Source organism: Musca autumnalis, unplaced genomic scaffold, assembly GCF_047663935.1.
Source record: "Musca autumnalis isolate F117 unplaced genomic scaffold, ASM4766393v1 scaffold_4, whole genome shotgun sequence".
Taxonomy (NCBI): Eukaryota; Metazoa; Arthropoda; class Insecta; order Diptera; family Muscidae; genus Musca; species Musca autumnalis.
Window position 1 is genome coordinate 66,190,473 of NW_027411977.1, and position 11,972 is coordinate 66,202,444.

The 11,972-nt window shown below is 36.6% G+C and overlaps 1 protein-coding gene across 1 annotated transcript; it reads right to left on the reverse strand.

Annotated features, from left to right (window-relative positions):
- Positions 1 to 304: 304 nt before the first annotated feature.
- Positions 305 to 5,528, reverse strand: LOC141402969 (uncharacterized). The gene is made up of 4 exons (XM_073985096.1): positions 5,370 to 5,528; positions 1,854 to 2,263; positions 1,670 to 1,792; positions 305 to 1,356 (listed from the first exon to the last, which is right to left on the reverse strand). The coding sequence occupies exons 1-4, from the start codon at positions 5,526 to 5,528 to the stop codon at positions 399 to 401; spliced, it is 1,650 nt and encodes a 549-aa protein (XP_073841197.1). The 3' UTR covers positions 305 to 398.
- Positions 5,529 to 11,972: the final 6,444 nt, after the last annotated feature.

Consider the following 11,972-nt stretch of genomic DNA (forward strand, 5'->3'; position numbering starts at 1 on the left):
TTAATCTAATGTGAAAACCTAAACAAACCCCAAAAAAGTTAAATTTGAGCGCGATTTTTTTAAAAATCCCTCTGGCGATTTTTTTTGTTTTTTTTTTATTTTTCTCATCTATGAACATTGCAGTTTCAGAAACCGCAAAAACTTCCCAGGTTTAAGCTCCTTTCATTTAAATTTGGTTCAAGAGCACAGTGTATAAAAAACCATTCCGCAATAGATGCGGCTTTTCGGAAATTAGACCACCCTTGGCCTGACATGAATCACAGTCACTAATACTAAAATCACTAAATAGAAATAAACATTAATATAATAAAACAAAAACTATTACATTTATTATACTCAAGTTTATTATACTCAAGTTCTTAAATATTTCTTAAATAATTACACTATAATTATAATTATCAATTGTTTCCATTCCTTTCATTCCACAGACGTTCACACATCTCTGTCACTTTACGACGAATAATTTTACCCGATGCTGTCTGAGGTAATTCATCCACAAAATAAACGCCACCACGTAAACGTTCGAAATCTTGCATTCGCTGAACAACATGCTGATAAATTTCTGGCTCATCAATTTCCGCATTGTCACGCTTTATAACACAAGCTGCTGGCAAGAAACCGTGGATGCTGTGTGGAATACCCACAACACACACATCAGCCACCTGTGGCAGTTCACCGATGACTTTCTCAATGTCCGATGGTGCAAAATGGAAATTATTATATTTACGAATGTCGCATTTACGATCCACCATAAATAATTTCCCCTCATCATTGAAATACCCCACATCTCCAAGATGAATCCAGCCATCAGAATCATATGTTTCTTTGGTTGCAGTGGGATTACCATAATATCCGGCCCAGGGTAATGCAGTTCGTATACATAACTCACCCGATTCATTGGGACCCAGGGCATTTCCATCATCATCGATTATTTTAATTTCAACATTGGGTACCAAAGATCCAAGCGAATTGTCGGGAGAACATATGCCACCAGAAATTCCACCAGTTTCACTGGAACCATAACCGGTAAAACAAAAAGCATTCTTAGCATATTTTCTAAATTTCTCAGCTAAGGAATATGAAACAGCACTGCCTCCAATCATACAGCCAGTAAGACTTGACAAATCACTGCTGGCAATTTTATCCGACGAAACAGCCAATGCAATTTGTGATGGTGGACCCATGGTAATGTTGACTTTGTATCGCGGAACAATGTCAAAGAAATCTTCCACACTGAATGGCTTTGATGATATAATACGCTTAGCACCGCCAATTGTACCTTGTATGAGAGTGAAAAGTCCCGACACCCAATACAGAGTGCTGAAGCAAAGCATGCGAGCATCTTTGAAACCCGCACTGTAAAAATAGGAAAAAAAGAATAAAATGCATGTATGTTAGTCAATATAGAGGTAAAACAAAATATTAAAGGGATTCATAGGGGAGTACGGAAACAAATGCCTGATGTTGATTTGCTATGAATTTATAATGATGAGACGTTGACATTGACCAAATATAATTGGATTCCGCTTCCGATACACGAAGAAGGTGAACGCTTAGACTTCCATGAAATTATCATGTAAAGGAAAATACCTCTAAATTTGGCGACATTTTGCCACACCTTACTCAATTTCTTAAACCCTGACACCCATTTTAAACTTAAAATACTCACACAGCAAATTGGTTGGATATAAAAGTAGAATGTGATATACAAACACCTTTAGGCAATCCAGTTGTACCGGATGTACAAACAATAAATGCTGTTTGGTGAACACCCTCCTTCATAGGTGGTACCCTATAAGAAAAGCAAAAAATAATTACTATAAAACATTACATCTAAATACTTCATAACATACCTAAATTCTGCTGGATTGACGTCTTCGTAATCTTCAAAAAATTCCATTATACTGGGAACACCTTCAATATGATTAGACATTGTATAGACTTTTGTTGCACTCAAATCACATTCGTCCAATGCTTGACGTACTCGCTCATACAGCTCACCATCACAGAACATCAAACGTGGTTTTGTCAGGGAATAGACATGTTTAATGCCCGCCTTGTCAAAGCTAGGATCCAAGGTACTTATGGTGAGACCAGCAGCCAATGCCCCAAACACCAAAGGTGCAATATAATCGGTATTGCCAGCACACAAACCTATTATGTCACATTGTTGCATGCGGAACTTTTCGAAATGCTTGGCAACTTGTACACTTCGCTTGGCAATTTCCAAATTCGTTAGCTCTTTACCGCTTTGGTAGCCAACCTTAGGTTATGAAATAAATTGGAAAAATTAAATAATATAAGAGTTACATTTTAATAGAGATTATTATTTTTTGCACCACCTCTCCCAGAATAAAGCCACCGCTATTTAAATTTTTTTTAATCTAATCTAAAGAATGAACAAGTCAAAACTCAATAAGTTGGGCCGGGCTGAACTTTTTATACCCTCCATCACAAAACATTCAGAATTAAAATGGAATAATAAGTTTTCTTCTCTGAACACAAATTTAGGCGAATACTCCCAAATGCTAAATTAAGTCAGAAAATCTATCAAAAATGTCTTCTATATGGGAGCTACGTCGAATTCTGGACCAATGTTGAAAATTTTTCTTGGAGGATCTTTGTGAAACGAAAATGTCAAACTACAGATTGTTCGGTTTGAAATTGTACCTAAAATCCCTAAAATACCTAAAATCGGAATGTATCATTATATGGGGGCTATGCCAAAACGTGGACCTATGTTGTCAATTTTTGGTGGAGAAGTTTTGTGACCACTAGGAACCTCAATTGACAAATTACGGGTAGTTCAATCAAAAAACTTCTAAAATGTAGCTAAAACCCTCAATCAAAGAATGTAGGTAAAACCTTCAAAATGCCGAAAATCGGGAGGTACCGTTATACGAGGGCTATACCTAAACGTGGACCTTTGTTGACAATTTCTGGTGAAAAAGTGTTGTGACTCCTAAGAAACTTAAATAACTAATTACCGCTGGTTCGGTCAAAAATTGTTGGTAAAATCCTCAGAATACCGAAAACCGGGAGGTGCCGTTATATGGGAGCTGTACCAAAACGTAGGCCGATATAGCCCATCATCAAACTTAACTTGCCTATGACAAAAAGATTCTCGGCTATAAAAATATAGTGTCCCAGTTCAATTTTCGCGAATGCTAGAGTGACTACAACAGACGGACATGGTTAGATCGATTCAGAATTGATTTTTATTTCCTTTATTTGTTGCTGTGTTGATGATTTCGGTATATTTTCAGAATTTTTTTTTTTTACCACTTGAATATTTTCTAAAAATTTTCTGAATTTAGGTTCAGTAGTTTCGGAAGTACAATGACGCACAGTGTTGCCGCTTCCATACAAAAGTGGACAAAAAATAGAAGGCGTTGACCAAGGTTGATGAATTTTTGCACACGTACTTATGAGGGCACAGGAATGAAAAATATCAACTTTGGTCCATATTCAGATTTGGATATAGCCCCCATACATATCTTTTTTCCCGATTTTGCTACAACTCATTCAATTTTGAATAGCCTTCAAAATTAGTATGTATAATTTTCTTGGACCCCTATATCAGATTTGGATATAGCCCTACATATATCTTTCCCCGAGTTTGCTATAATTCGCTCAATTTTAATCGAATTTTTTATATGTGATATTTTCTTAGGCACCTGAGTAGTTTCAACGATTTTCTTAAAAATCGGTTTGAACCAGGGTTTCGGAGGCGGAGTCTGCGAGTCAAGCAATTTTACTGGAGTCGGAGTCTGATTCGAAAAAAATAACTCGACTCCGACTCGAACGAATCAACCGATTCGGTCCAAAATTTGGCTTTCTTAATATTTTGTCCAAATTTAGTTTAAGTTCGAAGATGGGTTATATCGGCTCACTCCTTCCGGTACCTCCCCCACAAAAGTTAGAAAATGTTCGGAAAATTTGTGCGCACGATAACTCTTGAAAAGAGTAACCGATGTGGTCCATACTTTGCACATCGTAAAATTTCTACCAGACTTAGATGAGGTTCCAATGTGGACTCAATCGGTCCACTGCTTCGGGTACCTCCCACACAAAATTTCGGATAAGTTACATGACGGTACAAGTTTCAACAGGGGCTACACACACTTCCTTAGAAAATAGCCTGAAAGGTGCTATGACACCGTGTGTTGTGGTTGAAGCGCAAGATATCTGTCGAACGGATCCGCCGATTCGGTCCAAAATGTGGCCTTCGTAATATTTTGTCCAAAATAAGTTTAAGTTCGAAGATAAGCCACATCGGTCCACTCCTTCAGGTACCTCCCCCACATAAGTTCAAACATGTTCGGAAAAATTGTGCGCACGACAACTCTGCATGGGGGTGTCCGATTTGGTCCAAACTTTACACATCCTAATATATCTACCAGATATAGATCAGGTTCGAATATGGACTATATTTGTTCACTACTTCGGGTACCTTCCCCACAAAATTTCGGATAAGTTCACTTTAAGACCTGCTCTCGAATCATTTTGATTTTTCGAACTGATCAACAGATTTGGTCCAAAATTTGGGCAATACCACTCCATCGGGTACCTCCCACACAAAATTTCGGAAAAGTTCCAGCTCCCGAATTACTTCGATTTTTGTTGTAACAGTTTGTATTCACCGCCCCGTACCGTCGTATAATTTTTATCCTCCCCCACAAAAGTTCAAAAATGTTCGGAAAAATTGTGCGCACTATAACTCTTGAAGGGAGTGACCGATGTGGTCCATACTTTACGCACCATAATATATCTAACAGATGTACATGAGGTTTGGACATGGATTATATTTGTGCACTCCTTTGGGTACAAAATTTCGGATAAGTTCACTTTAAGACCTGCTCTCGAATCACTTTGGTTTCTGTTGTAGCAACATGCCATCGCTGCCTGAATTACGACGGTAAATTTTTTTCAGGGGCAAATCCAATTTTGTTTTAACTTCCAAAATGGCCGATATCGATTTTCTCCTTATTGGACCTCCCCCACAAAATTTCAACGACAAAGCCGACTGATACTTTTTTACTTGTTTAATATTCAAGTTCACCGTTCTTTGAATCCCGAAATCAAATTCGAGGATGGTTGTTTATTGTTAATTGTATTAACGCACTATTTTAAGAATTCCATGCCTTTCTGAGTTCAATTTGTGTTATTGTTAAAAAAACTTGTTTTTTATCACTGTCAACTTTAATCGTTTTATGAATACAATTCCATTTGAGTTCTTGCGTTATTTAACGTAACAGACACTTTTATTATTACTACTTCTTTAGCATTGTGAAGCTTTTATTTCCTACTTATTTTGCACATTTTTCTTCAAATACTGTAAATTTATACATATGCTGATATTTGTTTACCTGTCCTATATATTCCGGCCTTTCCAATAATTTCTTTAATACCACCGAAGCAATCGAATCATCCGGATTTAATGTTAATTCTTTAGTTTCTCCTCGCCATATTTTTGTTTCAGGGTCATAGGAAGGTTTGCTGGTGTGAAATTCAAGAGTTTCCGACATATTTGGCTATGATTAGAATGCTATGCTTACTAAATCGTTTCTCTTCGCTAGTAGCTATTTTTATGAACAAATGTTACCAAACAAAAAATTTTACACAAGTCTACCAAAGTAGTTCCAAAAAAAAAACAATGAACATTTTATGGAAATAGACAAAGAGAAGATCGTGGCTTTTGGCTTATCATATATCCAGTTAGGTTAAACCCCTCATCCTAATATTGGATTAGTATTTTAGCCGTTCTGATCCTAAGATAAGAAGGAAATCCACATTGAATGAAACATTATTCTCTGATTTTATAAGACGCTATCAATGACACTTCTTGGTTTAATACCCCGTTTATATATAACAGGATTTAACAAACCGACTGGGTTTTAAATGTCAATTCCATTGCTTATATTTCAAACAAATCCTTAAAAAGAAGGTTAACCCTGCAAAAAGCTGTAATATAAACAGCATTTAATTTTAATGGCAAATAGTTTTTTTTTTTTATTAAACTTCAGTTTTATTTTATTAGTGTAGACTTGTGTCGTCCATAAACTATTATCGTCCATTCGATGTTATCAAACATTTCAAAATTAAAACATAGTTTTAGAGATAAATAATGTCTGCATCATGCTTTCTAAGCAATTTTACGTTTTGCAATATTAAAACAACATCAAAAAGAAGATAGGGTCAGTTTATTTAAATCGTATTTTGTTTGCGTGTGAATGAACTATATTGCGATAAGATAAAAGTGACGTCTACATTATAAGACAAACATTTAATAAACATTTAATAATAACTTAATTTGAAATCAGTAACAAAATAAGTAAAAAAAGTATCAGTCGGCTTTGCCGACAATGATATACATTCAGCCTCTGTGAATTGAAACTTTCATCTACGGACAGATCGAACGTACTTAAGCCCTCGGCACATTCGGTCCGTTTAGTGACACGTTGGGACACACGTTGTCCAAAAAAAGTTAAATTATGTTTAACTTTAATGCGTCAGCCACATTGTTGTTTTTCAAAAAACTTGGCATCACATACACTTTTTTCATGTGGTTGTTGTACCGCGACGTTCAACGCATCGTATGTGCCGAGCGCTTTAGGGTTCTTTCAAAATTTTGTGGAGGTTATTGGACAATTGAACTTGCCGACAAAAATGTGGATTAGTTAAAGTTCAAAAGTTTTGCGGAGGAAGTACTTACAGGAATGGACCGGTAGAATCGGCCCACTAGTCATTTCAGTGGGTCATCGTATTAGTTTAAATATCGCTGTAAACAGGACCACAACGAACAACATCGGTATAAATTTCCAATGGACACAAATGTTGAACTTTTGCGGGGAGGGGACCCTAAGGAGAGGACCGATATGGGACATTTAAGAAGTTAAACTAAATTTGGACAACATGTTAGGAGATTCAAAGTTTGGACCAAATTTGTTGCCCCGCTCAAGAGAAGATGAATTATATCGGTCTACTCCTTCCGGTACCTCCCCCTTAAAAGTTCGGATATGTTCGGCAAATTTGTGCGCACGATAACTCTTAAAGGAAGTAACCGATTTGGTCCATACTTTGCACATCGTGAAATTTCTACCAGACTTAGATGAGGTTCCAATATGGACTCAATGGGTCCACTCCTTTGGGTACCTCCAACACAAAGTTTCGGAAAAGTTCATTTTAGGACCTGTCCTCGAATCGCTTTGATTTTTGATGTAGTACACGGTGCTCTTGAAACAATTTTAAATGGAAGGTGCTTACACCTCGAAAGTTTTTGCGGATTCTGAAACTACAATGTTCGTAGATGAGAAAAATCAAAAAACAAAACAAAAATCGCCGGAGCGCTTTTTAAATTAATCGCGATTTAAGTTGACATTTTTAGGGGTTGTTTAGGTTTTCACGATTTTGCTTAGAAACCGCAAGTCCTATCAAAATGGGACTAAAGAAAGATCGACCTGTATGGTATTTTCGTAGTTTTTACCATTTTTGAGATATTGAAGTTCAAATTGGGACAATGCACTGACTGTATCGCCCCCTTATAACAATGCCATTTAGGGTGCGCCTTAACTAACTTTTGATAAAAACCGCTTACACAGGGAAAGTTTTTGTAAATTCTGAAACAGCAGTGTTCATAGATGAGAAAAATCCAAAAACATGAAAAAATCGCTGTAGGAATTTTTAAATAAATCTCGGTCAAAATTCACATTTTTAGCTGCTTTTAGGTTTTCACGATTTTGCTTGGAAATCGCAAGTCTAATCGAAATGGAGCTAAAGAAAATGTTTTAGCTGTAACAATTCTCTAGAGGATTGACGTTTATCATTTGTTCCCAGCATTTACCATTTTTGAGATAAAGAAGCTCAGTTTACATTTTTAGGTTTTTTGTTAGGGTTTCGCGATTTTGCTTGAATACGGTAAGTCTTATCGACATGGGACCTGAGAAAATCTTAAAGCTGTGAAAATTCTCTTCAAGGCTGGCTTAAGTAACTTATCCTAAGTTGTAACATTTTTTAGATATATAAGTTTAAGTTGGGGATTTGCAGTCATAACATTGTTTTATAAGGGGGCGATACAGAATTGAATTGAATTTGAATTGTCCCAATTTGAACTTCTATATTTCAAAAACGGTAAAACCGACGAGATTATCACAAAGGTCCATCTTGTAGAGAATTTTCATAGCTACAACATTTGTTTAAGTCCCATTTTGATAGAAAATGCGGTTTCTAAGCAAAATCACGAAAACCTAAACAACCCCTAAAAATGTCAACTTAAATCGCGATTTATTTAAAAGGCGCTCCGTCGATTTTTTTTTTTTTTTGTTATCTATAAACATTGTAGTTTCAGAATCCGCAAAAACTCACGAGGTGTAAGCATCTTCCATTTAAAATTGTTTCAAGAGCACCGTGAGTAACTTGTATTCACAGCCCCCATACGACGATACAAATTTTATCAGGGGCACGTTCATGCTTCCTGAGAAAATAGCCTGAAAGGTACAAAAACCCCTATGACACCGTGAGTAGTGGTTGAAGCGCAAGATAACTCTCGAACGGATCTGCCGATTCGGTCCAAAATGTGGCCCTCGTAATATTTTATGCAAACTTAGTTTAAGTTCTAAGATAAGCCATATCGGTCCACTCCTTCTGGTACCTCCCCCACAAAAGCTCAAAAATGTTCGGAAAAATTGTGCGCACAATAACTCTTGATGGGAGTGAACGATTTGGTCCATACTTTACACATCTTAATATATCTACCAGATATAGATCAGGTTCGAATATGGACAATATTTGTCCACTCCTTCGGGTACCTCCAACACAAAATTTTGGATAAATTCACTTTAAGACCAGCTCTCGAATTACCTTGATTTTTGTTGAAGCAAATTGTATTCGCTGCCTCAATTACGACAGTAAAAGTTTTTTTCAGAGGAAGTCCATACTTCTTGAGAAAACAGCCTGAAAATTGTTAAAAACCCCTTTTGTTAAAAACTTTGGATATTGTAATATTTCTTCGAATATTAGATGAAATTCAAAGGTGGTGTTTATAGGTCCACTTCAGAATGGTACCCGCGATTTCTCATAGACGTAGCAATCGATTTGGTCCAAACTTTGGATCTCTAAATTTTGTCGAAACTTAGGTTATGTTCAAATGTGGGCCCTATCTGTCCAATCCTTTTAGTACCACCCACACAAATGTTAAACATTTGTTATGGTTAAGGGTCTGTTCGAGGATCCTTTAGACATTTTTACCGAAGGTTTTCCTAGTGGCGCTGTTTACAGCGATATTATATTCTTCGTAGGCTAGTGTGATAAAAAAAGCCCTATCAATCGTTATCCCCGAAATTTTTTTTGAGATTTAATCCTATCCATATTTTTGTCGATTCATTCGCCCAAAATTTTTAAAACCCTCCTTAATACATACGTTTTTTTTTTTTGAAAAATTTATTTCAATCCACACAGGCTGAGGGTATACCTCTGTCGGCAAAGCCGACTGATACTTTTTTACTAGTTAAATATTGGGGCGGGAGGAAGTACCGGAAGTTGTGGACTGGTATTGCCTATCTTCGAACTGAAACTAAGTTTGTACGAAATATGACGAAGGCCAAATTTTGGACCAAATCGGTAGATCAGCTCGAGAGTTTTCTTGGTCTCCAGCCACTACATATGGGGTTTTTACAACTTTCTGGCTGTTTTCTCAAGAAGTGTGGACTTGCCAATGAAAAAAATTTTTACCGTCGTAATTAAGGCAGCGTATGCAAATTGCTTTAACAAAATTCGAAGTGATTCGAGAGCAGGTGTTAAAATTAGCTTATCCGAAATTCTGTGTGGGAGGTACCCGAAGGAGTGGTCAAATATAGTCCATATTCGAAACTGATCTATATCTGGTAGATATATTTGAATGTGTAAAGTGTGGACCAAATCGGTCACATCCTTCAAGAGTTATCGTGCTCACAATTTTTAAGAACATTTTTGAACTTTTGTGGGGGAGGTATCTGAAGGGGTGGAACGTCTTCTTACTTAAACTAAGTTTGGACAAAATATTAGGAAGACCAAGTTTTGGACCGACCACTAAGCATTTAGTTTTTTTAACGCTACTACAAAAACAACATACGTTCTTTTTATTCTCATCTGCCGTGGTTTAGCAAAACAAAGGACTCACTCAGAGGGACTAATGTACAAAATATTTTGAGCACCACCACCTTAGTCTTAATTTACACCAGCGCACAGTGGTCGAAACCACTGATCTAGCGGCGTGAAATTAATAACTTGGAAACGAATGAAGATATCTTTCTGAAATTTTGCACAAACTCAATCTGTGTCTGTGGGTAATTATGGACTAAATATGAACAACATAGGCAAATATTTTGGTATAGCCCCCATATAACGGTACCTCCTGATATTCGATATTTTGAGGATTTAAGCCACCTTTTCCTTCCAAATTAGTTGTAATTTGACACTTACGGTTCCTAGTGATCACTAAACTTTCCACCAACAATTGTGGACATAGGTCCACGTTTGGGTATAGGCCCCTTTTAAGGTACCTCCCGACTTTCAGTAGTTTGGGGATTTAAAGCTACATTTTCCGACCAAATTAGGTGTAATTTGGTATTTGGGGTTTCCAGTGGACACAAAAATTCTCCACCAAAAATTGCGAACATAGGTCAACATTTTGATATAGCCCCCATATAACCGTACCGACAGATTTTGGGTATTTTGAGGATTTAAGCTATTTTTCAAGACCATTTATCAGCAAGATTTGCAGCTATTTGCAGCTAAATTTTGGTTATTCGGAATCTAGGTAGTCCAATTTAATTATTAAAAAAATAACTGGACCGAACCTCGGTGGACCTTTGTAGTTACGCTCCATCCAACAAAAGTATATTGCACTAAAAACATACAAAAAATAATAATTTTTGAAAATTTATTGCTTTATAACTATGTAACTTCAGGCCCCAAACATTTTATTTTAATTTAACTTCAACCCTCCCCTTTCAATAAAAAATAAACTTTGTTTAGTTTTATTACGAATTTATTTAACAATTAAACAAATATGAGATCAGGTTTTTAGCAACAATTTTATTAAAATCTGATCCGACAAAATTTCTTGCACTTGACACTGAATAACTGAATGAATATTTACAACAACAAAAAAGTAAACACAAAATCTTATTCAGCAGAGTGTCTGTAATCGACATAAGGGAAAACATTTCGCAATTTTATACTTTGATTTTTTGACTTTCGCGCCGCTAGATCAATGATTTCGTCCTCTGTGCAGCGGTCGCAACGTGCGCTTGATGAGAGCAAAAGAGCCTAAATTTCAATGCCAAATCCTTGAAATTTACGCTCTTTTGCTCTCACCAAGCACACGTTGCCGACCGCTGATTGTTTCTGAACTCTCTATCTCTCATTTATGTTGACTATTCTGTTATGCTTCTACATCGTGACATCATTCATTGTAACCCCTTTTACTCAATCGCATTCATTCGCCTGTCTGTATACGAGTATGTGTGTATGTGCATCTGGATCATTGTTTGAACATTGAAGAACCTCTTAGATCAGGGTTGCTCAGAATAGTTCGTGTATTAGTAGTGGTAAGACACTCTCCCCATTACTAAGCAATGGCAAATGAGAAATAAAGAGAGAATATGTGCGGTTTGTTTTTACGCTACCGTAGGGAAGTGATCAGCATAGTCTTAGATGAAGGTAGAACAGTCTATGCTTAATCGGACGAGTACAAATAGTAATTTAGTCATTTTGACCGCGACTGAAAACCGTAAGTATAATCTAAAGTGGTAAATCGTGATCTAAGCAGAGTAAAGATGTGTGCTTAACAGAGCTAAGCAGTGTGCTTGCGAGAATAGTTGAATAACGTCAATAAAGCATTGTAGAACCGTAATGCAAACCAACCCTCGTTTTATTTGGTACAAATCGTATCGGGGAATAAAACAACGTCTACACGGGATTAAATTAAACCC

Bases quoted from the DNA above. Each gene is read 5' to 3' on its own strand.
- LOC141402969 (XM_073985096.1), bottom strand. From the start codon at position 5,528: ATGTCGGAAACTCTTGAATTTCACACCAGCAAACCTTCCTATGACCCT. The intron at 1,793-1,853 runs GTATGTTATGAA...CTTTTCTTATAG, and splicing joins GTCAATCCAGCAGAATTTAG to GGTACCACCTATGAAGGAGG. The intron at 1,357-1,669 runs GTGAGTATTTTA...CTATTTTTACAG, and splicing joins ATATCCAACCAATTTGCTGT to TGCGGGTTTCAAAGATGCTC.